This window comes from Bufo gargarizans, chromosome 4, assembly GCF_014858855.1.
Source record: "Bufo gargarizans isolate SCDJY-AF-19 chromosome 4, ASM1485885v1, whole genome shotgun sequence".
Lineage (NCBI taxonomy): Eukaryota > Metazoa > Chordata > Amphibia > Anura > Bufonidae > Bufo > Bufo gargarizans.
The window spans coordinates 40345704-40370964 of NC_058083.1; the positions used below are offsets into that span (position 1 = coordinate 40345704).

The 25261-nt window shown below is 42.1% G+C and overlaps 1 protein-coding gene across 1 annotated transcript in view; it reads left to right on the forward strand.

Moving 5' to 3' along the window:
- Window positions 1-25261, forward strand: part of LOC122934535 (cytochrome P450 2K1-like) — an 88842-nt gene that overhangs the window by 62314 nt on the left and 1267 nt on the right. Inside the window, exons 4-9 of the mRNA XM_044290081.1 lie at window positions 1114-1263; window positions 1594-1754; window positions 8810-8986; window positions 9919-10060; window positions 14464-14648; window positions 25033-25174. Coding sequence (XP_044146016.1) covers window positions 1114-1263; window positions 1594-1754; window positions 8810-8986; window positions 9919-10060; window positions 14464-14648; window positions 25033-25174 — 957 coding nt within the window. The remainder of the gene's footprint in view (window positions 1-1113; window positions 1264-1593; window positions 1755-8809; window positions 8987-9918; window positions 10061-14463; window positions 14649-25032; window positions 25175-25261) is intronic.

Consider the following 25261-nt stretch of genomic DNA (forward strand, 5'->3'; position numbering starts at 1 on the left):
GTTTTCACACGTTTTTCTGGATCCGGCGGGAAGTTCCGGTGTCGGAATTAAATGCTGGATTTAAACAAAGCTAGTGTGAAAGTAGCCTTAAATTGGTTTATATTGTAGTCCAAGGTGTTAAATCATACTAATGCAATACAATGCTCTGAATTCAATTGTTACACTGATGCAACATAATATGTTGAATTAAACAGATATACAGTACTAATGCAGTACAACGCTTGGAATTAAACTGGTATGTTGATGCATTCCAAGTTCTAAATTAATTATGCAATACAAAGTATTGAATTTGATTGTTATGCTAACACATTAAAATGTGATGAATTAAACTGTAATACTAACGCAGTACAATGCAAAGAATTAAACTAGTATACTAACACAGTACAATGCAAAGAATTAAACTACCACTGGTATGCTAATATAATACAATGCATTGAATTAAGCAGGTACACTAACACAGTATGATGTGTTGAATTAAAGTGTTATACTAACACAGTGCAATGCATTGAATTAAACTAGTATACAAACGCAAGTCAATGTGTTGAGTTAAACTAGTATAGTACAGCAGTACTATGTGATAAATTAAACTATAATACTAATGCAGTACAATACATTGAATTACATTGTTATACTAAACAGTACAATGCATTGAATTAAACTGGTATACTAACACAGTACATTGCATTGAATTAACCTCCACTGTACATGTTTAACATTGCCAGCAAGGACTTCCAGACCCGCACCGCACATGTACAATGCATACATGTCTAATCGCACCCGTGACCAGTCTAACATGGTTGCTGTCCCTAGCATCAAGCAATCTTAGCTAAAGTTACAGGGAGGTTGGACTGTATATACGTAGCTATGTATGAAGCATACTTATGGCATTTCACCAATTACATTGGAAATTTGTCAATAGAAATTGGTCTAAGCCTGTAGAATTGTCAATGCAGCTCTGACGATAAAGTCTTGAAGACCCGTTGTGTATGAACATGATATTGAACATTCACGTCTGATTGACTAGTCTGCACTTACTATAAAAACTGAAGTCTATTTAGACTGGAGGAGTAAAACATTAAGCTTGATGGGCTAACATCTACTTATTTCACTCAGGTGTTCTCTTTTCTCATGGAGACAACTGGAAAATGATGAGAAAGTTCACTCTGTCAACATTAAGAGATTTTGGTATGGGAAAGAAGACCATAGAGGATAAGATCAGTGAAGAATGCGAAAATTTGATGCAGACTTTTAGATCTTATGACGGTAAGGTCATAATTAGGTCAGAAATCATTCAATGTAAATAAAGTAGATACGCTGGATGAGGAGAGCCTATTGTCTAAAGGAGATGACGGTAGTTGCTTCATACGTAGAGGTGTTGCTTGGGTCAGCTACTGTACCAACAGTACAGTGAAGATCAAGGAGAATGCTCAAGTTACAGGACATGAGTTGAGTGTTAATGGACATCTTCATTTATTGCAATAAGTAATGTGGGGAGGGACGAAAATGTGTATTTTTATTTTATGAACGATGGTACACATAAGTGGGTATCTCCACAAGAGTCAAAATGTGATCACATCTTCAAATTACTTTTAGGAAAACCTTTTGATAACCAGTCCATCGTGAATGCTGCTGTAGCCAACATAATTGTATCTATACTGTTGGACTGTAGATTTGAATATGATGACCCTACAATACTGAAGCTTATGAACTTAGTTAATGAAAATATCAGTATCCTGGAAAATCTTATGGTTAAGGTAAGGTTTTCTAAATAAAATATAAGATGTTAAGTCTAATGGCAAGTTATTTCCAGATACAATAATAATGTTCACTTGAATAGTAGGAAGCCATCCCATTGAAGTGAATGGGGACAGTGGAGTTGTAATTACACCTGCTCGCTGCTGCAATGTCTACGGTGAGCAGATAAACATAGAAGAGAACAGAGTGCTTGCATGAGCGCTGCATTTTCTTCAAACAGCTGATCGCAGAGGTGCTGGCAGTCGGGTCCCCACTGATATAATATTTCCAACCTATCCTCAGCACAGGTCATCAATATAGCAAAGCAGAAAACCCCTTTAACATTTATGTGTACTTTGTTGCAGGTGGAACCCCAGGTTGCAGTCACCCAGAATAGTCACTAGTTTTCAACCAGATACAGCAGTGATGACAGGAGCAGGATTGGAACGTTGCAGGGGCGGATTGGCCATAGACCTTACCGGGAAATTTATTGGTGGGCTGATGCCCAGGGGGCTGCCTGGGCCTCCTCACAGCTGGCCAGTGGAAGTTTTTGGGAATGTATTTTGTGCTGCTGGCGGCAGTGTTTTGTGATAGACTGTGGTATTTGGCTCTGTTGGGGTGATATAATGAGCCACAATATGCTATTGCTGGCCCTTCCTTCCATCATTTGGCACCACAGGAGCAAGATCTGAACAAGGAGACAGATGCCGGACTGGAACATAGACTCAGGAGCAGGACTGGGAGGTGGACTCAGGAGCAGGACTGGGAGGTGGACTCAGGAGCAGGACTGGGAGGTGGACTCAGGAGCAGGACTGGGAGGTGGACTCAGGAGCAGGACTGGGAGGTGGACTCAGGAGCAGGACTGGGAGGTGGACTCAGGAGCAGGACTGGGAGGTGGACTCAGGAGCAGGACTGGGAGGTGGACTCAGGAGCAGGACTGGGAGGTGGACTCAGGAGCAGGACTGGGAGGTGGACTCAGGAGCAGGACTGGGAGGTGGACTCAGGAGCAGGACTGGGAGGTGGACTCAGGAGCAGGACTGGGAGGTGGACTCAGGAGCAGGACTGGAACACAGACTCAGAAGTAGGACTGGAACATGAACTCAGGAGCAGGACTGGATGGTGGACTCAGAAGCAGGACTTGGAGGTGGACTCAGAAGCAAGACTAGGAGGTGGTCACAACACAGGAGCAAGGCCCCTTTCACACGGGCGAGTATTCCGCGCGGATGCGATGCGTGAGTTGAACGCATTGCACCCGCACTGAATACCAACCCATTCATTTCTATGGGGCTGTTCACACGAGCAGGGATTTTCACGCATCACTTATGCGTTGCGTGAAAATCGCAGCATGCTCTATTTTGTGCATTTTTCACGTAACTCAGGACCCATAGAAATGAATGGGGTTGCGTGAAAATCGCAAGCATCCGCAAGCAAGTGCGGATGCGGTGCGATTTTTACACACGGTTGCTAGCAGACGATCGGGATGGGGACCCGATCTTTATTATTTTCCCTTATAACATGGTTATAAGGGAAAATAATAGCATTCTGAATACAGAATGCATAGTACAGTAGCGCTGGAGGGGTTAATTTTTTTTAAATATAATTTAACTCACCTTAATCCACTTGATCGCGAAGCCGGCATCTCCTTCTGTCTTCATCTTAGCTGTGTGGAGGAACAGGACCTGTGGTGATGTCACCCCGGTCATCACATGATCCATCACATGTTCCATCACCATGGTAAAAGATCATTTGATGGATCACTTGATGACCGGAGTGACGTCACCACAGGTCCTGTTCCTCCACACAGCTACGATGAAGACAGAAGGAGATGCCGGCTTCGCGATCAAGTGGACTAAGGTGAGTAAAATTATTTAATATTTTTTTTAACCCCCCCCCTATAAGGGAAAAATAATACAATCAACAGAACACTGATCCCAAGCCCGAACTTCTGTGAAGAAGTTCGGGTTTGGGTACCAAACATGCGCGATTTTTCTCACGCGAGTGCAAAACGCATTACAATGTTTTGCACTCGCTCGGAAAAATCACGCGTGTTCCCGCAACGCACCCGCAAATTTTCCCGCAACACCCGTGTGAAAGAGGCCCAGGGATTACATTGAGACAGAAGTCATTACCAGGAGGAGATCAGTTCAATAACCAGACATGATATTCCAAGGAACAGGACTGGCCCTTCCTGGCACACACTCTGAGGAGTACACAGACAGAACTGCCTCGGTTTATATAGCAGAAACAACTGCAGAGCCAGGGAAACTAACCTTGCTTTGTTAGTGCAATGAGTTGTGGATGAGGAGTGGAAAAAAAGCCACACAAGAATAAACAAAAATACTGGAATAGGCCACTAGGATCTAATTGCATCCTCCCACTGGGTTAGAGATAAGTACTAACAGCATAATTTACAGTATGTCATTATATTAGCTACTTTTATGTGATTTTTTTTTTGCAGTATTTGTGACTTTTGTGTCTCCAATTTCTCATGAGTTGCATTTTCTAGATGAGAACATACATTATATGTGGGATTATGGCTTATTTATGTGTTGCAACTTTTCAAAGTCACGTCTCACGACAGCTCCTACCCAGGCGCACTTTATACACCTGATATAAAAAACACAGCTTTCTTGGCTGTGTGGCCACAATGCTAGTTTGTAAAGTGGCAATACATTAATTACAATAACCATGTCTAGGCTGCAAAAAACATACAAATCACTACAGTGCTACATGTTAGCTGTATATTAACCACTTGAACACAGGAGGTTTGTTCATTTTTTGCGTTTTCATTTTTCTTCCCTGTCTTCACAGAGCCATAACTTTTTATTTTTCCATTCAGATAGCCATATGAGGGCTTGTTTTTGCAGGACAAGTTGTACTTTATAATGCCACCATTTAATATGGTATACAATGTAGTGGGAAGCAGAGGAAAAAAATTCAAATGGGCTGGAATTGAAAAAAAAAAAAAACACAATTCAGCCACAGTTTTACAGGTTTTGTCTCTACAGTGCTGCCCTTCATTCTCTGGCTCAGTACGATTAAAAATATACCACATTTCTATAGTTTATTTGTATTTTTAAAAAAATATAAACTTTGAACAATTTTTTTTTTTTTAATTCGCCATATTCTTACCCCAATAACTTTTTACCTATGTCTGCCAAGCTGTGTGGGGTTTATTTTTGCGGGACAATCTATAGTTTTTCTTGATACAATTTTGGAGTGTGTTTGACTTTTTGACCACATTTTATTAAATTTGTAAAATTATGAAAAAATGGCAATTTTTTTTTATTATGCCATTAACCGTATGGGATAAATATTTTAATATTTTAATAGTACTGGTGTTTTCGGACTTGGTGATGGTCCCCACAGCAAGTTATGTAACTGACCCTCCCTTCCCCTTACTCAAGCAACTCCTTCCTCGCGTGCAACCCTGTTCAGTTCCCAAAAAGAGCTGGTTTGGCTGTAGCGTTCTAATTTGATGTTGTGGCACAGATTTCTTGGCTTCCCATTTTTACAGCAAGAATCTCAGCTTGGAGGTTGGCCATGTGCTGTGGATCAATACCATAATTCACCATGGCTGTGTTGAAATGGTGTGGTCTAATTTGAACACTTTATAGGTACAGAGTGGAAAAGTCTCACGTCTATATTTGAAACAAATGTATTAATAAAGTGCGACTTTTGATGACTCTTACTCAAAATAAGCCACTAATTTCTAATTAGACCTGTATCAAATCTTGTCTTACATGATAAATGTGCCCCTCAATCTGTAAATAGTCTATGTACTAGTCCACCATCAACCAGATGATCTTCCAGTGGGCTCAGATTCTGTAATCCCAAAGGTCTATGAGAAGACAACTCCATTTGGAGGTGACTTGCTACTATGGTTTATTTCTTATGGCGGGTACAATGATAATAACAAAGCTGACCAAGAAACTCCACTCCCACATGATTCATGTACTAAGAATAGAAAGTTGGTTATAAATGTGTAATTATCAAGAGTACTCATTAGGGATGAGCGAGTCTGAACTGCAAAGCTCGGGTTCATGCTGAACTTTGCGAGTTCGGGTACCCGGACCTGGACTTTTTCACTGAAGTCCGGGGTTCGGGTCATTTTATTATTTTCCATTATAACATGGTTATAGCAGAAAATAATAGTATTCTTCACACAGAATGCTAAAGCATATGGCAATTTAGGGGTAAAAAAACAATAACTCACAAACAACTCACCTCATCCACTTGATCTCGCTGCGGCTGTGTCTTCTATCTTCATTCAGCAGGACCTCCAAAGTACCTGTAACAACGTCACCATACGCACCATGTGGTGAGCACCGTGACGTTATCGCATGTCCTTTTGCAGGTCCTGCTGAAAGAAGATAGAAGAAACTGCAGCAGCGCGATCAAGTGGATGAGGTGAGTTGTTTGTGAGTTATTGTTTTTTTACCCCTAAATTGCCATACTCTTTAGCATTCTATCTTAAGAATGCTATTATTTTCTTCTATAACCATGTTATAATGGAAAATAATAAAATTACACCTCCACGTGGTGAGCGCCGTGATGTCATCGCAGGTCCTTTTGCAGGTTCTGCTGAAAGAAGAAAGAAGACACTGCAGCAGCGCGATCATGTGGATGAGGCGAGTCTGTTTTTAACCCCTAATTTGCCATATTCTTTTGCATTCTGTCTTAAGAATGCTATTACTTTCCACTACAACCATGCTATAATCTAATTAAGTCAAGTTCGGATCCCCATTGACTTCAATTGGGTTCGGGGTCCAGTTTGGGTCCCAAACCCGAACTTTGACCTGAAGTTCGGTCGAACTCGGCTAACCCGTACTTCCACGGGTTCGCTCATCCCTAGTACTCATATATAGCATCACAAAAAAATGCAAAACCTACTAATGATCTTGATAAGCATGTTGTATGTTGTCATCCTACCACCAAATGACCCATATAAACCTAGACCTAGTCCTCAGTGGTCTGTAGAATACAAAGGAGTAGAGGCCTGGTTTCTACTGCTACCCCTACATCCACTATAGTTATGCCACTGCGACAATTATACTGTCACAACTGAGAGTGGGGAAAACCCTCAGCTGTGCGATGTTAAACGTTTAGGAAGCTGCTCGGCCAGGACAACAGAATAGGGAGCAGGTCACATCCTATCGCACCCCTAAATCTGACCCTGACTCCTAGCTGTATGAGCCAACCCAGATGGTAGGAGGGCTTATACTCAGGAACCTCGGGTCCCTACTAGCCCTCAGCAGATCCCTGAGCTAGGAGCTGGGTAAGACAACCTGTTCCTCCTAGACAAGGAGGAACAGGAGTCTAAACTGGCCAAACTGCAAGGAAGGGGAAACAAACAGCCTATGGATATGGCAGGTGAGTGAAAGCACTTCCACACCTACCTGCCACAGACACACTGACTGGATCCCGTGCTCAAATGCTAGTGTCCACACCAAACATAAAAAGGACACAGCACACACACATAAACACACAGGAAACCAGATCCATAGCTGCAGTGATAATAAACACCACACAAACATAAAATAAAGATCACGCATAACTTTTATGACCACAAGGGTAGTCCTCACTGGCAGATGGTAAGAGACCAGTAGGATGACTCCAGCTTACAACAAGGCTGAAGTACCCCTCAGCTTCAGATCTCAGCAGAAGCTAAATAGCCAGTAGCCACACCCACACAGACACACAACGGAAAGGGAATTAACCCTTCCAACGCCAGACAGGGTAGTGAAGCCACTTAAAGGGGAAGTGCACACAAACATAAACCCCGTGCACACAAAACAGGGAAAGTGCACACATACCTACACAGGTTGCCAGGTGCAACCGCATGCCTAGCAAAAGCACAGGCTGCTATACTGCCAATACTATCATGTTGGCAGCAGCAACCACACGTGAGGCAAGATACTAGCAGCCCTCACCTGAGGTTGACAACAAACCTAACCACTGGCAACTGCATGCGGCTCAAAGAGTCACGACCATGACCATGGTCGTGACATATACTAATGAAGCAGAGGCCGCTAATATATATGGTTCGTACATTTTCCTTGCCTTTATGTGTGGTTCTTTCTGGTCCTACCATTTCCACCCACACAGATTCACAGATGCTGCACAGGCATGCTAGGTTTGACAAAGTAGAATGCCTCTCAGGTAAAGACACAGCCTGCTGTATCTGTAGATCTAAGCTGTCTTTTTTCATCCAACCCTAACTGAACAACCCCAAGTTTAATAACCTGTCTTGTCACTGCAAACCCATTGGTTGTCCTCCCCGTGCACCTGCTCTAGTTCAGCTATTTTCTTCGTATTTGCAGTATTCTATGTGTGATTTGTATAGGAAAAACAACAGTATGTTCTTGTCATGAGAATCCATATCTCTTTTTATGCATCCCGTTATTTTATTTGCCTTGGCAGCAGCTTCCTGGCATTGGTACCTGAAGTTAAATTTACTATCCACCAATAAGCACGAGTCTTTTTCAGTGGTAGTGTCTCAGTGTTTTACTATTAAATACATGATTGTACGTTTCATTTTTTTCAGCCCAAGTGTGTTGCCTTACATTTATCCACATTGAGCTTCATTTTCTGTTTTGACACTCAGGCCTCCAGCTTCACCAAATTCTCCAGCTTCACCAAATTCTTCTCTTCTGTGTTGATTAGTTTGCAAATTAATAAAATACATGATAAAGAGGATTAGCCACATTATTGTTTTGTCTCCGCACGGCCTGGCTGTGACTGCAGCAACAACCTCTCCTTGCACACCCTTACATGATAACACATTAACGCGAGTAACAAAAAATGAAGTCATGCAACCTCAATGCTCCAAACTGAACAAAAAGTAGGAGACAACAGTATATAGAAACAAATTAACACAATGAACACTTGAGTCTAAGAGAGCTTCAGTGAAGTTCTCCACCCGACCATTCATCTGATGTGGAGAGCCTGCCAATTGCTAGGAGATGAAGGAGGAGCAGAAACTAGAGATTTCCCCACGGTTCGTTAGATTGTACGGTATGTTCCATTATGGTATATTAGACTGAACTGACACTTGTCATGTTTACTTATTTAGCTGTACAACAGTTATCCCACTCTGATCGGCTGGCTACCTGGGAGCCATAGAAGAGTGGCTGAAAATTACAGAGAAATGGAGGACTTTGTCGTTGCCACATTTACCAAACAGAAAAAAGATTTTGATGTGAACAATCAGAGAAACCTCATCGAGGCTTTCCAAGCTAAGCAACAGGAGGTAAATATTACTTTTACCATATGTATCATACATAATTATCCACCTACTTTCATTATGAAAGCTGTCTATAGTTGGTAGTGGTGTTCTGCTTTTATGCAGGTTTTTTACTTTGTTTTTAAAAAAAAAGTTTAAATGTTAATGTAACAAATAAGTTTGTTTTTATACTATGTACATCTATCTGTTATCTATCATCTATCTTTATAGAAAAAAGGCGATGACAGCACTCAAAATAAGTGAAAAAAAGTGGGTGATATATTAACCCATGTGACAGCAACGTTTCAGCTCTCTCTATGGAGCTAAAACGTTGCTGTCACATGGGTTAATAAATCACCCACTTTTTTTCACTTATTTTGAGTGCTGTCATCGCCTTTTTTCTATGTATTTAGTGAGAGCTTGGTCACAGGTCTTTTGAAGGTATTGCACCGCCAATTTGTTTGTGTGCTGCTCTTTGACTTTCTTTTTTATCTATTATCTATCTACTGGTGGCCCCTTTGGTCTTTACCCTTTAACCCCTATACAAAAATATAGTCTTTGCTACAGGGGAACCGCCAGACTGCTACTTAGGTAGTCTCTGTTCAACAGGGGTCAAGTGACACCAGTGCAAAACACAGAGGCAGTAGGCAATCGATACGAAACACCAAGGGATCTCTCTCACTCTGAGCCATTAAAAGTACCTTTGATTTGGGTCGAATCGATTCCACCCTGAATCAAATATTTCTGCTGATTCTGACAAATTGACCATTGAACAATAGCTATGTGTGGATGAATGTTTAATTACATGTAAAAAGGCAAATTAGACAATGCAGCTGTTGGTAACTGATCTTCTAGAAAGAATTAAGGGTAAGCTACAGCTTTCAGCGTTCATAGACGTCTAATACATTTGCTGTATAGTATGTAACTAACCGTAACTATTATCCTTTTGTTTTATTAAGGGAAAACCAGAATCTACATTATATTATCATAATAAAAATCTGAGCACACTGGTGATGGACCTGTTTGCTGCTGGAATGGAGACGACTTCAACCACTCTGCGATGGGGATTACTATTAATGATGAAATATCCTGAAATACAAAGTAAGAAAACAAAAGGTCCTTAAAGGGGTTGTCCAGATATCAGATACGAGCCTGAGGCAGGGCTATACACTGCCCATCTGTGCTGGTGATGTCATCGGGCTCACTGCTAGGCGGAAACCTCTGCCTAGCATAGTGTTGTGAAGCCCGGTATGTCAACGGCTCACAACAAAAAGTGGCTCCCGTTGCGTGATGTCGCCAGGCAAAGTGAGCACGGAGCAAGGAAATGTTTCAATGCTCCTTTCATGCATCAGAAAATCTGTCACCATAATTCTGGACTATCTTCTGTCTATTACTATTGCTATGCAATGGGATAGGAGTCCTCGCCATTATGGTAGCACGGTACAGAAATCCAGACTGTTTATTTCAGCACAGCTTTGAGGGTTGGTATCAGGAAAATAAAAATGGTGATCTAGACTCATTATCTGCAGTGCTACTCGTGTGTTACGGCTGGTAATAGTCCAGTGACAGAATAGTCATAGTGGAGGAATCCCTTTAACCAGACCATATTTCCATTTTAACCCAATTCTATAACTGAATGCAAAGACAAGGCTATTCTATCTGGTTTATCTAGATGTGGATAGAGAGGAGTACATTTCTTGAAGTTCATTTCAGGTCCAGTTCTAATAGATTGGACAGCTGGTAGGTTTGAGTACAAATAAATTTGACTCAAATTGAAAGTTCTCAGACAAGTTGTGCATGGCACTCTACAATCTCGTAGGACTGTATCCAACCCCTTTCAAGTTCTTGATCGTCAAGACATCATTAGTGATGCCAAAATGACACTGACATATATGGCTATTAGAAAATGCATGATAGCTGGTGGTAGCAAACAGCCTTTTTAGTTACACACTGCACTGTAATATGTTTTATGTTTTTAAAAAGGTTCAAAATTACATATTCTGAGGATGATTGTTGCCAGTGTTTATGCACACCTGGTGGTATCAGAATAAGCAATAGGTGTTTTATCAGATGGTCCAAAAATTATATATTTTTTTGGTTGAAACAACAGGTGTGTTAGTTTAAAGAAAATATATTTCTTAATCGGAAGTGAAGAAGCAATGACTTGCCGGCAGCAGCGTGCCGTTTAGACTGTATGATCTGCTGCTGGCCAACAATGATTTAGGGCAGGGGTGCACAACCCGCGGCCTGCAAGCTGCATTCGGCCCCCAGAGCCATGGTTTGCAGCCGCCATCCTCCTGGGCAGAAACACAGCTGATCATGCGATCAGCTAGGTATCTTCCCACAGCGCCGCACAACAGAGCAATAAAGCTCCTGCCCCTGCATTGCAATGTGTTTTGGGGTGTCTTTTTACATATACCCATGCTGGGTGAGAGAAATATCTCTCTAAAAGACAACTTTTCAATTTTTTTTATACAAAGTTGTCATTTGACAGAGATATTTCTCTCACCCAGCATGGTTATATGTAAAAAGACACCGCAAAACACATAGCCCTACTTCTCCTGAGTATGGCGATACCACATGTGTTGCACTTTTTTGCAGCCTAGGTGGGCAAAGGGGCCCAAATTCTAAAGAGCACCTTTAGGATTTCACAGGGCATTTTTAACACATTTGGATTTCAAACTACTTCTCACGCATTAGGGCCCCTAAAATGTCAGGGCAGTATAAATACCCCACAAGTGACCCCATTTTGGAAAGAAGACACCCCAAGGTATTTCGTGAGGGGCATGGCGAGTTCATTTTTTTAGCACAAGTTATCGGAAATTGATTTTTATTTTATTTTTCTCACAAAGTCTCCCTTTCCGCTAACTTGTGACAAAAAGTTCAATCTTTCATGGACTCAATATGCCCCTCAGCGAATACCTTGGGATGTCTTCTTTCCGAAATGTGGTCACATGTGGGGTATTTATACTGCCCTGGCATTTGAGGGGCCCTAAAGCGTGAGAAGAAGTCTGGAATATAAATGTCTAAAACATTTTACGCATTTGGATTCCGTGAGGGGTATGGTGAGTTCATGTGAGATTTTATTTTTTGTCACAAGTTAGTGGAAAATGAGACTTTGTAAGGAAAAAAAAAAATATATATATCTATTTCCGCTAACTTGTACCAAAAAAAAATCTTCTATGAACTCGCCATGCCCCCTCAAAAGTGATATTTTTATAGCGCCGCAGCGATTTTACAGTGTTTTTGCAGTGATCAGAAAAAAAAATAATTTCTGTCACTGCGGTGGGGTGGACTGAACGCAAGTGTGTGCACAAGATCAGGCCTGATCGGGCGAACACTGCGTTTTTTGTAGAGCCTATAGAACATGTCCTATTCTTGTCCGCAATTGCGGACAAGAAAAGGCATTTTCTATATAGTTCTGGCAATGTGCAGATCCGCAAAATGCGGAAAGCACATTGCCGGTGTCCGTGTTTTGCGGATCCGCGGTGTCCGTGTTTTGCGGATCCACGTATCCGCAAAACACATACGGACGTCTGAATGGAGCCTTACAGGGGGGTGATCAATGACAGGGGGGTGATCACCCCATATAAACTCCCTGATCAACCCCCTGTCATTGATCACCCCCTGTAAGGCTCCATTCAGACGTCCGTATGTGTTTTGCGGATCCGATCCATGGATCCATGGATCCGCAAAACACATACGGACCTCTGAATGGAGCCTTACAGGGGGGTGATCAATGACAAGGGGGTGATCAGGGAGTCTATATGGGGTGATCACCCCCCTGTCATTGATCACCCCCCTGTAAGGCTCCATTCAGACGTCCGTATGTGTTTTGCGGATCCGATCCATGGATCCGTGGATCCGCAAAACACATACGGACCTCTGAATGGAGCCTTACAGGGGGTGATCAATGACAGAGGGGTGATCAGGGAGTCTATATGGGGTGATCACCCCCCTCTAAGGCTCCATTCAGACGTCCGTATGTGTTTTGAGGATCCGCAAAAACACAGACACCGCGGATCCGCAAAACACATACGGACGTCTGAATGGAGCCTTCCAGGGGGATAATCAATGACAGGGGGTGATTAATGACAGGGGGGTGATCAGGGAGTCTATATGGAGTGATCAGGGGGTTAATAAGTGACAGGGGGGGTTTAGTGTAGTGGTGTTTGGTGATACTTTACAGAGCTGCCTGTGTCCTCTGGTGGTCGATCCAAGTAAAAGGGACCACCAGAGGACCAGGTAGCAGGTATATTAGACGCTGTTATCAAAACAGCGTCTAATATACCTTTTTGGGGTTAAAAATAATCGCATCTACAGCCTGCCAGCGAACGATCGCCGCTGGCAGGCTGTAGATCCATTCGCTTACATGCAGTTCCTGTGAACGCGCGTGTCTGTGTGCGCGCGTTCACAGGAAATCTCGCGTCTCGCGAGATGACGCGCCAGCGCGTCCAGGAGGAATTACAGGGCCGCGGTCCTGTAGAGGTTAAGAACTGTCCAACGCATTATTAAAAACTGAAAGGATAGTGGGGACCCATCATATTCGAGGAAGAAATGTGGCGGGGAAAAAAATCCTGAATGATCGTGATCGCCGATCACTTAAGCGTTTAGTGAAATCAAATCAAAGAAAAACAACAGTAGAACTCAGGGCTATTCTTAATAGTGAAAGTAAGAGCATTTCCACACGCAAAATGCGAAGGGAACTCAAAGGATTGGGATTGAACAGCTGTTTGGCCGTAATAAAACCACTAATCAGTGAGGCAAACCAGAAAAAAAGGCTTCCATTTGCTAGGGAGCCTAAAGATTGGACTTTGGAGCAATGGAAGAAGGTGATGTGGTCTGATGAGTCCAGATTTACCCTGTTCCAGAGTGACAGGCGCATCAGGGTAAGAAGAGAGCCAGATGAAGTGATGCACCCATCATGCCTAGTGCCTACTGTGGGGGCAGTGCTATAATATGGGGTTGCTGCAGTTGGTCAGGTCTAGGTTCAGCAACAGTATGTGTTCCAAGAATGAGGTCAGCTGACTACCTGAACATACTGAATGACCAGGGGTTATTCCATCAATGGATTTTTTCTTCCCTGATGGCACGGGCATATTCCAAGATGATAATTCCAGGATTCATCGGGCTCAAATTGTTAAAGAGTTGTTTAGGGAGCATGAGACATCATTTTCATACATGGATTGGCCACCACAGAGTCCAGACCTTAACCCCATTGAGAATCTTTGGGAGGTGCTAAAGAAGGCTTTGCGCAGCAGTCAGACTCTACCATCATCAATGTAAGATCTTGGTGAAAAATTTATGCAACACTGGATGGAAATAAATCTCGTGACATTGCAGAAGCTTATCGAAACAATGCCACAGTGAATGCATGTCGTAAGTAAAGCTAAAGGCTTTTTTTAGTGGCAACTTTTTTTTGGGACAGGCAGTGTATATCATTGAACATCTACTATAGATATGCCTGTATGTTGTAACTAAAATATATCTTTTGTACTGAACAGAGAAAGTGCAAAATGAGATTCAAAGTGTTATTGGATCGGCTAAACCCCAAACAGAACATAGGAAACAAATGCCATATACCGATGCTGTCATTCATGAAATTCAAAGATTTGGTGATATAGTACCTGGAAGCCTCCCGCATGCACCAACTAGAGATGTGACCTTCAGGGGTTATTTTATTCCAAAGGTGATGTTAGATACAATACTATATCATATTACATGACTGTATGTGCTTAGAATTGGCATAAACATTGTGAGAACTCCTGGAGTAGACTATTTGATGCCATGATCCAAATAGTTATTAATTATCTGGAGCTTAAAGGGGTTCTCCGGGAATTAAGAAAATTAAGATACTTAAATATTACCTTATTTTAAAGATATATCCAAAGACCTTTAAATAGTTATAATGGCTTGTTTTGTCTAGGGAGCAATCATTAGAAGAAATAAAATGGCCACCGTCCTATTAGTACACACAAAACCTGCCCTAATCACACAGGAGGAAAAGTTACTTCAGAAGCTGCCTCATCTTCCTTCTCATATTTGTCAGGGATTATGATCCTGAATGTAGCTGATAAGAACTTCAGCTGAATCTCTGTACGAATGGAGTTCATGAGGAGACGAAGTACAGAGAGGACGGACAGGACAGACTTTTGTAATGGGCAGCTGTGGTAATGGAGACCGCATACAAGTGCTGCTGCTCATCAGCCACATCCCCACCTCCTCTCTGTACTTCTTGTTTCCTCAGAAACTCCATTCCTACAGAGGTTCCTCTAAAGATCTTCTTTCAGATCAAGATCAGCTTTATTCAGGACTATAATCCCTGACAAGTAGATCAGAGAGGAGGATGGGGCAGCTCTTTAGCTCCCTGTTCTGAAGTAACTTGTCCTGCTGTGTGATTAGGACAGGTTTTGTGTGCATTGATAGGACGGCGGCCATTTCATTTCTCCTAATGATTGCTCCTCAGACAAAACAAGCCATTATAACTAATGAAAGGTATTTGGGAACACACTTATAATAAAGTAATATTTAAGTATTTTCATTTTCTTAATTCCTGGAGAACCTCGTTAAAGGTGTATAAACAAAAATATTTTGTATCAGTTATTTATAATTTTATATAATATCACTTGATGGGCACACACAGTTGGATGGATTTTTACAATTACATTAGAGTTACCAGAACAGTTTTTTTTTATGAGTTGTTCACTTGGGCATCCATCACAAGACCAAGACAGATTTTTACCAGGATAGATTTTAGGTTCCTATTGAATAAGTGCAAGTGCAGTGAGACCTTTACGAAAGGGTGCATAAGTGGTAGTGGCTCTGATGAGATGTTATGTCATGGTGTCCTCCTTCAGGCCATTGCTCCCTGGGGATCGGTGCAGTGAAAATGTAGGGGTCATTTATCAATCGATTCATATCAATTGCGCAGATTGTGGCGCAACAACTAGTTAAGCCGCAATCTGTGACTTCTACACCTATACCCCAGATCTAAAATTGTGGGTGTGGTGTGGATGGGGAAGCAGACAGGCCAGCCAATTTCGGGGAACCAACGCCAGCTTAGGGCTTTATTAAGACCGGCGTCTAAAATGCTGGTCTTAATAAATTTCGCCCCATAGTTTAAAGAATCAGGTCAGAAGTAAACATATGAAAGTCTCTCTTTACTTAGTGCAAATTATAATTTGTGGCACATCCAGCAATATTAAGTACAAAGGGAAATTTCTGGCACCAGATGAGGAGGTATGGTGGCTGGTTGGATGACAATAGGTTGGCACCAGCAAGCACTTTTGGATATAGGTGTCCACTGTAATACAGGCTTGATGTTAGACTGGCCTGGTGATGGTTTAGGTAGGTGGTGGTGTCTGAGCAGTAGTCCCTCACCTTGCAGCAGTGTCTATAAAGCTGTATTTTGCTGAACACTTTTTTTTGTTGAGAAAATAGAAACATACAAATTTATTTTCTATACAAATTAATCTTCAACCTTATTAAATTTCTCATTTTTATCCCAATACTTCCCCCCTCCCTCCCCATTCCTTGCGATGATTCTCCTATCCCATCCGTCAATCTCGGCGGAATGGGGATAACGGTGGGGTGGAGGCAGGAAAATGTATTGATTTCCAAATCCCCCATACCATATTCCACTTTTCGTCAACATTTCTTTGTTTATAGAAAATTATTTCATAATTCTTAATCTTATTGACCATATTCAACAAGGTGTAAAGAGAGTGTTTGAGAGAGATCTCCCAGAATCCAACATTCCACAGTATATGGAATCATTATTTTCAGTTTTTAAAGAATAATTTTACTATTGCATCCCAATATTCTGTTAGTTGTGTGCAACACCAAAATAAGTGTAAAAAATCAGCCCCAGGTGAATCACGCCTTGGGCAATTAGCAGTACTTCTCAACCCACAATTATTAAGCCATAATGATGTGACATATAATCTGTGTAAAATAATACATTGAACCAAAACATGATTAAAATTATGTGACACTAACCTTAAATTGGTCGTTATTTTCCCCCAATCATCTGGTTAGATCCTTAAAGCAGATTCCCAAACCTTTTGTCCGGGGGACATATACTATTAAATAGTGCTCCAAAAAGCAGTTTATAAAGTTGGGAAATTTTAAATGTCTGCCCCGACTTTCCCATTAAATCATTCAAAACTGTAACAGTGTCTATCTGTAACAATAATCTTCCCTTCACACTAGAAAGTGATGAACGTAACTGTAAATATCTAAACCAAGATAAATTGTTTGTATTCTCTTTGTGTCAGCTCCAAAAAAAAAGTATATCTCCATTATTTACCACTTGTGTAACATACAGAATATTATTTTTCTGCCAGTATTTATCTTCAGCTAAAGCATCTAACTCCTGTAAATAATAATTATGCCAAAGAGGCGTACATTGGAAGGATCCCTTTATTCCCAACCAACCTCTAACAGTGCTCCATGTCTTTCTAAATAATTTTCTAGATTTCCTATAGTCCTGTTGGACTCTGGAAAATGTCCCAGACTCTAATAATGTAAACATAAACTCTAATAATGTAAACATATTATCATATGTAGATCTACTCAGAAAATTCCTGCAGAGTGGACTTTCCTCCCAATGATTATAAAGCCATAGCTGTGAAGCTATGAAATAACCCTTAAAATAGGGAAGGTTCAACCCTCCCTGTTCAATTGGCTTATAGTATTCCAATTTAAGCCTCACACGTTTTTTTCCCCACAGTAGATCATTAATAATAGTCTCATTTAACTTAAAAAACATATCCTTAATCCATACTGGGGAATTCCTTAGAATATAGAGGAGTTGGAGTAATATCACCATCTTAACCAGGGATATTCTGTCGGCTCTAGATAAAGGAAGTTATAGTCACTTTTGACCTCAACTTACTTATCAATGTCTGTAAAGAATAAATCAAGGCAACTGGACTTACTGTAAATTTATTGAAAACGTTTCACTCGTTCTTCCAACAAGCTTTCTCAATTCTGAGTGACTGTACAAGAATTCTTGAGAAAGCTCGTTGTTAGAACGAGTGAAACGTTTTCAAGAAATCTACAGTAAGTCCAGTTGCCTTGATTTATTCTTTACCGATATACCATGATCTGGATAAATGAGAACCTTCACAGACTTACTTATCAATAGCATCAGATTTAAATATAAAAAAAATCTTCAACTTTAGGGGATATCATCATGCCCAAATATATAAATGAATCAGAGATCTTCAGTAAACTCAATGGCCCCTCAATAGAATAGTCAGGTCTATCCACCAGCATAAATGTTGTCTTTGACCAATTAATGTCAAAACCCGAGACTGCACCAAAGGCATTAACTATATACATAAGTTCAGAAAGTGAGGCACTAGTATGATTTATAAAAAATAGCACGTCATCTGCGTATAAAGAAATACAGTCCTCTACTACTAATATCCAAAACCTTTCAATCCTGGGGTCCTGCCTAACTCTGGCAGCAAGGGACTCAATATAAATATTGAATAACAATGGGGAGAGTGGACATCCCTGACGGATGCCTCTACTCAAAGAGTAGCTCAGATTGACATTCAGTCTTGCAGTAGGGGACTTATGCAAAATCATAACCAAATTTATAAATCTAGTACCAAATCCCATTCTTCCCAACACCTTCCAAAGGAATCCCCACTCCACCCTTTCAAACGCCTTAGGGCTCTTTCACACCTGCGTTGTTGTCTTCCGGCAAAGAGTTCCGTCGTCGGGGCTCTATGCCGGAAGAATCCTGATCAGTTTTATCCTAAATGCATTCTGAATGGAGAGAAATCCGTTCAGGATGCATCAGGATGTCTTCAGTTCCGGACCGGAACGTTTTTTGGCCGGAGAAAATACCGCAGCATGCTGCGTATTTTGCTCCGGCCAAAAATCCTGAAGACTTGCCGCAAGGCCGGATCCGGAATTAATAACCATTAAAAGGCATTAATCCGGATCCGGCCTTAAGCTAAACGTCGTTTCGGCGCATTGCCGGATCCGACGTTTAGCTTTTTCTGAATGGTTACCATGGCTGCCGGGACGCTAAAGTCCTGGCAGCCATGGTAAAGTGTAGTGGGGAGCGGGGGAGCAGTATACTTACCATCCGTGCGGCTCCCGGGGCGCTCCAGAGTGACGTCAGGGCGCCCCACGCGCATGGATGACGTGATCGCATGGCACGTCATCCATGCGCATGGGGCGCTCTGACGTCATTCTGGAGCGCCCCGGGAGCCGCACGGACTGTAAGTATACTGCTCCCCCGCTCCCCACTACTACTATGGCAACCAGGACTTTAATAGCGTCCTGGGTGCCATAGTAACACTGAACGCATTTTGAAGACGGATCCGTCTTCAAATGCTTTCAGTTCACTTGCGTTTTTCCGGATCCGGCGTGTAATTCCGACAAGTGGAGTACACGCCGGATCCGGATAACGCAAGTGTGAAAGAGGCCTTAGAGGCGTCTAAAAACAGAATGAGCAAGAGACCCCACCCCCACCCCCTGGACAACTGTATATTAGCAAACAGACTATGCAAATTATAATGAGTGCTCTTATTAGGGAAAAAAAACATTTGGATCAGGATGTATGATTGATGTATTAACCTTAGATAGCCTTGTAGCCAGAATTATTAAGAGAATTTTAATATCTGTATTATTAAGGAAATTGGACTATATGACCCCAAATCTAAAGGGTCCTTTTTTCAATATTAATGTTATTACAGCCTCTTTGATTGGAAGGGTACCCTCCTCAAATGATCCTAAGAACACCCTCAACAAACGAGGGAGAATATTCTCCCCATATTTATGATAGAATTCATATGGGAGTCCACCTAACCCAGGGGAAGAATTCTCCGAACATGCCTTCAATGCAGCCTCTAGCTCCTCCAGAGAGGGATCCAGATCCAGAAACTCCCCTTGAGTATTGGTAAGAACTGGAAGAGAGATAGAATCTGAATATGATTCCATCTCTTCATCCAGTATAACCTTATCTGAATTATATAATTCCAAAAAAATGCTTCAAAAACGTTCCTTTTATACATTCTTGTTCTTTAATAAATATGCCCTGGGCTAACCAAATATTAACTCTCTCTATTTTCTGTTCTTGATTAGAAATCACCCTTGCCAACAGTTTCCCTAGTGTCCCTTAAAGAGAAGTCTCTGCTGGGCCTTTTCCAAGAGAAATCAGCATATATTTTTATTAATCAAGGCCAGGTCTATCCTAGACATGGAATTTCCAGCTTTACTTATACAGGAGTAAGCTTTTACCTTTCCCAGCCCCTTCCCATACATCCACATAGCCTGCTTCTAAACAAAAGTGTGCCAAAGGGGACCCTTGGGCTGGAGTATAAGTATCTCCCCCCCACAAAGATCCTATCTATTTCTGGATTCATAACACAGTTGAAGTCCCCAATAACCAGCGAGGGACATTCAGGTCACTGATACACAAAAGTTAATAGGCAATTATTAATAGTACATATAAAGAAAAGGGGGGCGGGATATGAACGAAGGCCAGAATGCACAATTCTCCAGAAAGTTTCCCAAAAACAAACTTCCCTTGGTTATCGATAGAGGATGCCTGGCAGACAAAATCAATCCCTCTATGGATCAGAACTGTAACCCCTCTAGAACAACTAGTAAGTGTAGAATGATGAGTCTGTGAAGCCCATCCCCTACCGCATCGCAGGACCAACTCCTTGGTAGCATGCGTCTCAATTAAGCAAACAATCGCTGGTAAATGTCTCTTGACCTGGTCAAAAACCTGGTCTTTTAATATTATCCCCAAGGCCTCGCACATTCCACGTGAAAATTCTAATTACTATCTAGACCAACCAGCAGATTCCCTTATGTATTCCAAATCCCAGCCTCCAACCCCACCATCTTAGGAGAATCATTGCAGCCCATCCCACATTCCTCCACCCACACTTCTTGATCTGCCACATACCTGCACAGATCTCACACCTAAGACCACAGATGCTTTTTTGAATGTGTGCTCTTGAATTTTGCTGAACTCTCTGGAGTTTTGGTCTTATAGGAGTAATAGATATGGTTCCTGGAAATAGGAGCCCTGCAAGTGCTTCTTCACTCACCCCCTATATTAATAGGAGGAGCTCCCTTCTCCCTTCCAAGCTAAACTGAACTCCCCCCTCCTAGCAGGAAGCAGGACCGGGACACTCCTACCAAGAGAGGAGGAACAGGCTGGTTAGCCCTGTTCCTGCCAACCATAACCTCTTCTGCTGGAACAACCAATACATGAACAAATACATAAGATTACATATAAAACATAAGAATTGAAAACAGATACTGGGTATTGCACAAGCAGGATGCAATAACATCTACCTGCTGAAACTGCAATATCATTTAAAGGAACCTGTCATCTACTTTATGCTGACCTCACTGATGGCAGCATAAAGTAGTTACAGATATGTAGATTTCAGCAGTGTATCACTCATGAGCTAAAAGTACGTGGAGAGGCATTGCTATTCCACCTGCTGATGACTAGTAGTTTCTTCCTTAGACCCCTTTCACACAGGCGAGTTTTCCGCATGGGTGCAATGCGTGACGTGAATGCATTGCACCCGCACAGAATCCTGACCCATTTATTTCAATGGGGCTGTGTACATAAGCGATATTTTTCATGCATCACTTGTGCGTTGCGTGAAAATCGCAGCATGTTCCATTTTCTGCGTTTTTCACGCAACGCAGGCCCCATAGAAGTGAATGGTTCCCGCCAACCACTTACTTTTAGCTCATGAGTAACACACCACTGAAATTAACATGTCTATTAGAGATAAGCGAATTAAAGCTGATGAAGTGGAATTCGATCCTAATTTCAGAAAAAATGTGATTCGCAACGAATGCGAATTTCCACGTTCCTAATGGTAACAAATCATATTTTTTCCTAAAATAGCGGCTGCACGTGTGAGGACATGGAGAATGGAAGTCTGGGAGGGCGGCATCACCGAGACTGACAGGCATGCAGCCAATCAGCAGCCAACCCTGTGATGTCACAGCCCTATAAATACGGTGGCCATCTTAGATTCAGAAATTTTCCAGCATTCTGAGACATGAGAAGGCACTAGGGACAGCAATTGGAAAAAACCTAATTGAGAAAAAATAAATAAATGAACGAAAAAACGATTTATAACTGCAGGGAAAGGATAGGGAGGAATCACTTCACAGCATCTAGGCGCTAGGGACAGTGCTAGAAAAGGGGATCCAAATAGCCATTATACAGCTCTGTCCAGCAATTTGTTCTTGTTATTGTGGTGCAAGTGCTATGTTGAAAAGCCTTTAGTAGCCTATTTTAGTACAAAAAGAAAAATATATACGCACTCCACTGTTGCAGTTATTTGTGGTGAAAGCGTTTAGTGGCCTATTTCAGTACAGAAATAAAAATATATTCGCAGTTCACTTCTGCAGTTATATGTGTTGAAAGCGTTTAGAGGCATATTTCAGTACAAAAAGAAATATACGCATTTCACTTCTGCAGTTATATGTGGTGAAAGTGTTTAGTGGCCTATTTCAGTACAGAAAGAAAAATATATACATTTGTCATTGTGCCACTCAGTGGCCTCCTCATATTGCTGCCATCTCTAGACTGTGTCATTGTGCTACTCCGTGGCCTTCTCCTGATGCTGCTGCCGCAACCTCCAGACTCTGTCATTGTGCCACTTGGTGGCCTCCTCATACTGCTGTAAACTCCAGACTCTGTCATTGTGCCATTCGGTGGCCTTCTCCTGATGCTGCCAACTCCAGACTCTGTCATTGTGCCACTCGGTGGCTTCCTCATACTGCTGCCAACTCCAGACTGTGTCATTGTGCCACTCGGTGGCCTTCTCTTACTGCTTCCACCTCCAGACCCTTTAATTGGGCCACTCTATGGTCTCCTCATGCTGCTTTCACCTCACCACTATGTCATAGGTCCACTCTGTGGACTTCTCATGCTATTCCCACCCTCCCCACTTCATATCTGGTCAACTATTTTGCCTTTTGGCCTAGCTGACATCATCACTTATTTGAACTTTCTTCTGATCTGTCAGAAGGAAGGAAAAATTAGACACACAACAGATCCTGTCTGTGTAGCAGATGTAAGGCCTGTATGGTCCCATCAGAATTGGTGTAACAATTCTACCGGCTCACCTGAGTCAGAGGACAGCTGGCTGGAGGTAGGAGCCCAGTGGCAAGGACTGCAGGAAGGTAATAGGTGCAGAAGGTCTGGTAGAGGCGTAGTCGGTTGGCAGGCGGTGGGTCAGGGCAGGCGGCAGTAAGCGTGGTCAGACAATCCGGATCAGGAACAGTGGTAGCAGTTCAGTAGGTAGGGACAAGCAGAAGAGTAGTCGGTAGTCAATTCCTGGTCAGCAGTGGACATACGGTAGTAGCAAGAGCAGCAGATGAGGAGAAGCTTGATCAAGGCTCAGGAGCTCAATAATCAGCAAGTCGGAGTGCAAGGGGCTGGACTTATATAGGGAAGTACCAGGTGTGGGGAATGAAGGGTGATGAGCAAGGCTTGGCAAGACTGAGGTTAAATAATAGGCTTCAGGGTGGAATGTTCAGAGAGGACGGTAGCTTAGTAAGCAGGGCTACCGCCTGGGATATGGCTGGTTACGGGTTTGAATCCCGACAATCGGCTTGTGATTTGGTAGCCCAAAGCAGGAGTGGGTACAAAACACAGAAGACATGTAAATATTCCATTCACGTGTTATCTCTGTTTTAGATCCACTCCTGTTTTTTTGGGCATTAGCAATACTGATGGATTACTGACCAAATGCTGACCGAGTGAAGGTGGTTCATCCACAGACAGGATCCGTTTTTTGTGGGTTATTGTTCTGACGGATCAGAGGAAGGGCAAAATAATCAGTGACGTCAACACAAACTTACTGCTGACACCCTCTCTACTCTGTCGGGGGGGCTCTACTTGTATAAGCGTTTAATAGAACAGGTTCTGTAGACATCTATGTGGAATCAGCTGACGACGGTGAAAAATGAGTGCGCTTCTTCTTGGCGCTAACATTGACCTGTAAGGCTGAGTTCATACTTGAGTTATTTGGTCACTTTTGGCCCCGTGACTGCCCAAATAAGTGAAATGTGCAGTGATTCTAAGAGCAACGCCTGTCATCTGCATGCCATACTGACTCACAGTATTATTTCACTACCACAGCAGACTCCCTATGCGTGTTACTGCAAGGCACAGTGTTCTACACCAGTATAAAGGCTCTCAGCAGCCAGGAAATAGCTGTTTTTAACGTATATATTCGGATTGAACCTCATTTTTTTTTTAAAAATCTGCGAATCTAATCTTTTAAAAATTCGCTCATCTCTAATGTCTATCACTACTTTATGTTGCCCTGAGTAAGGGCACCATAAATTTTATGACAGGTTCCCTTTATTGGGTGTCCAAATAATGTTAATCATACACAGGAGATACTGTAGCTGTTGGCCGAATGTTTGTTCGTTCGACACCTATCTTTCCTGATCCTCCAATACATATGCAAGCAGAGACACTGCAGAAACAAAAATATGCAGTGCCCCCTATGGTTTTAATTAAAAGTGGCTGTTTCATATTTGCAACTACCTTTTTAATACAAAAGTCCCCAGAAACAAAAAGCTGCTGTAATGTCAGTGATCAGCTTTAAAGAGAATTTTCATGGTATTGTTGACCTAACCTGAGGATAGGTTATTCATATCCAATTGGTGAGGGTCCAACACCCCGTAGCCCCACTGCTCAGTTGTTCCCTGCAGCCTCCATCACTGGCACAGGCACTTTGAATGGAACAGGAAGCAAAGTTTTGTTCAAAGTGGAGTGGATGTGCCTGGTTACTGCAGCTCTGCTCTCATTCACTTCAATGGGTGATGAGCTGCAGTAACCGAGTCATTGGATATTAATGACCTATCCTTCCTGATGTTAAGTCATCAATATTTGGAGCCTGGAAAAAAACGTTTTAATTCAGCAGCGAGCAATGGATGGTGCCCATTATAATCAATGGGCCACCCATGTAATGCGCCTTCTTGAGAGACACTCTTTGTAGCCACTCTGTTTCGTATTCTATATACACTCACCCTTTGTATTTTTATTCTAGGGCACAATTGTTATCCCATTGCTGCACTCTGTGCTTAGAGATGAAACTTGCTTTGAGAAGCCAGAAGAATTTTATCCTGAACACTTTCTTGATTCAGAGGGAAATTTCAAAAAGAATGAAGCCTTTATACCATTCTCACTAGGTAAGTGGGATTGAGAAAATTATATCTAAGCAAAGAAAGTGAAATTGTCTTTAAAGGGGTTTTCCAGGATTTTTTTAACTGATGACC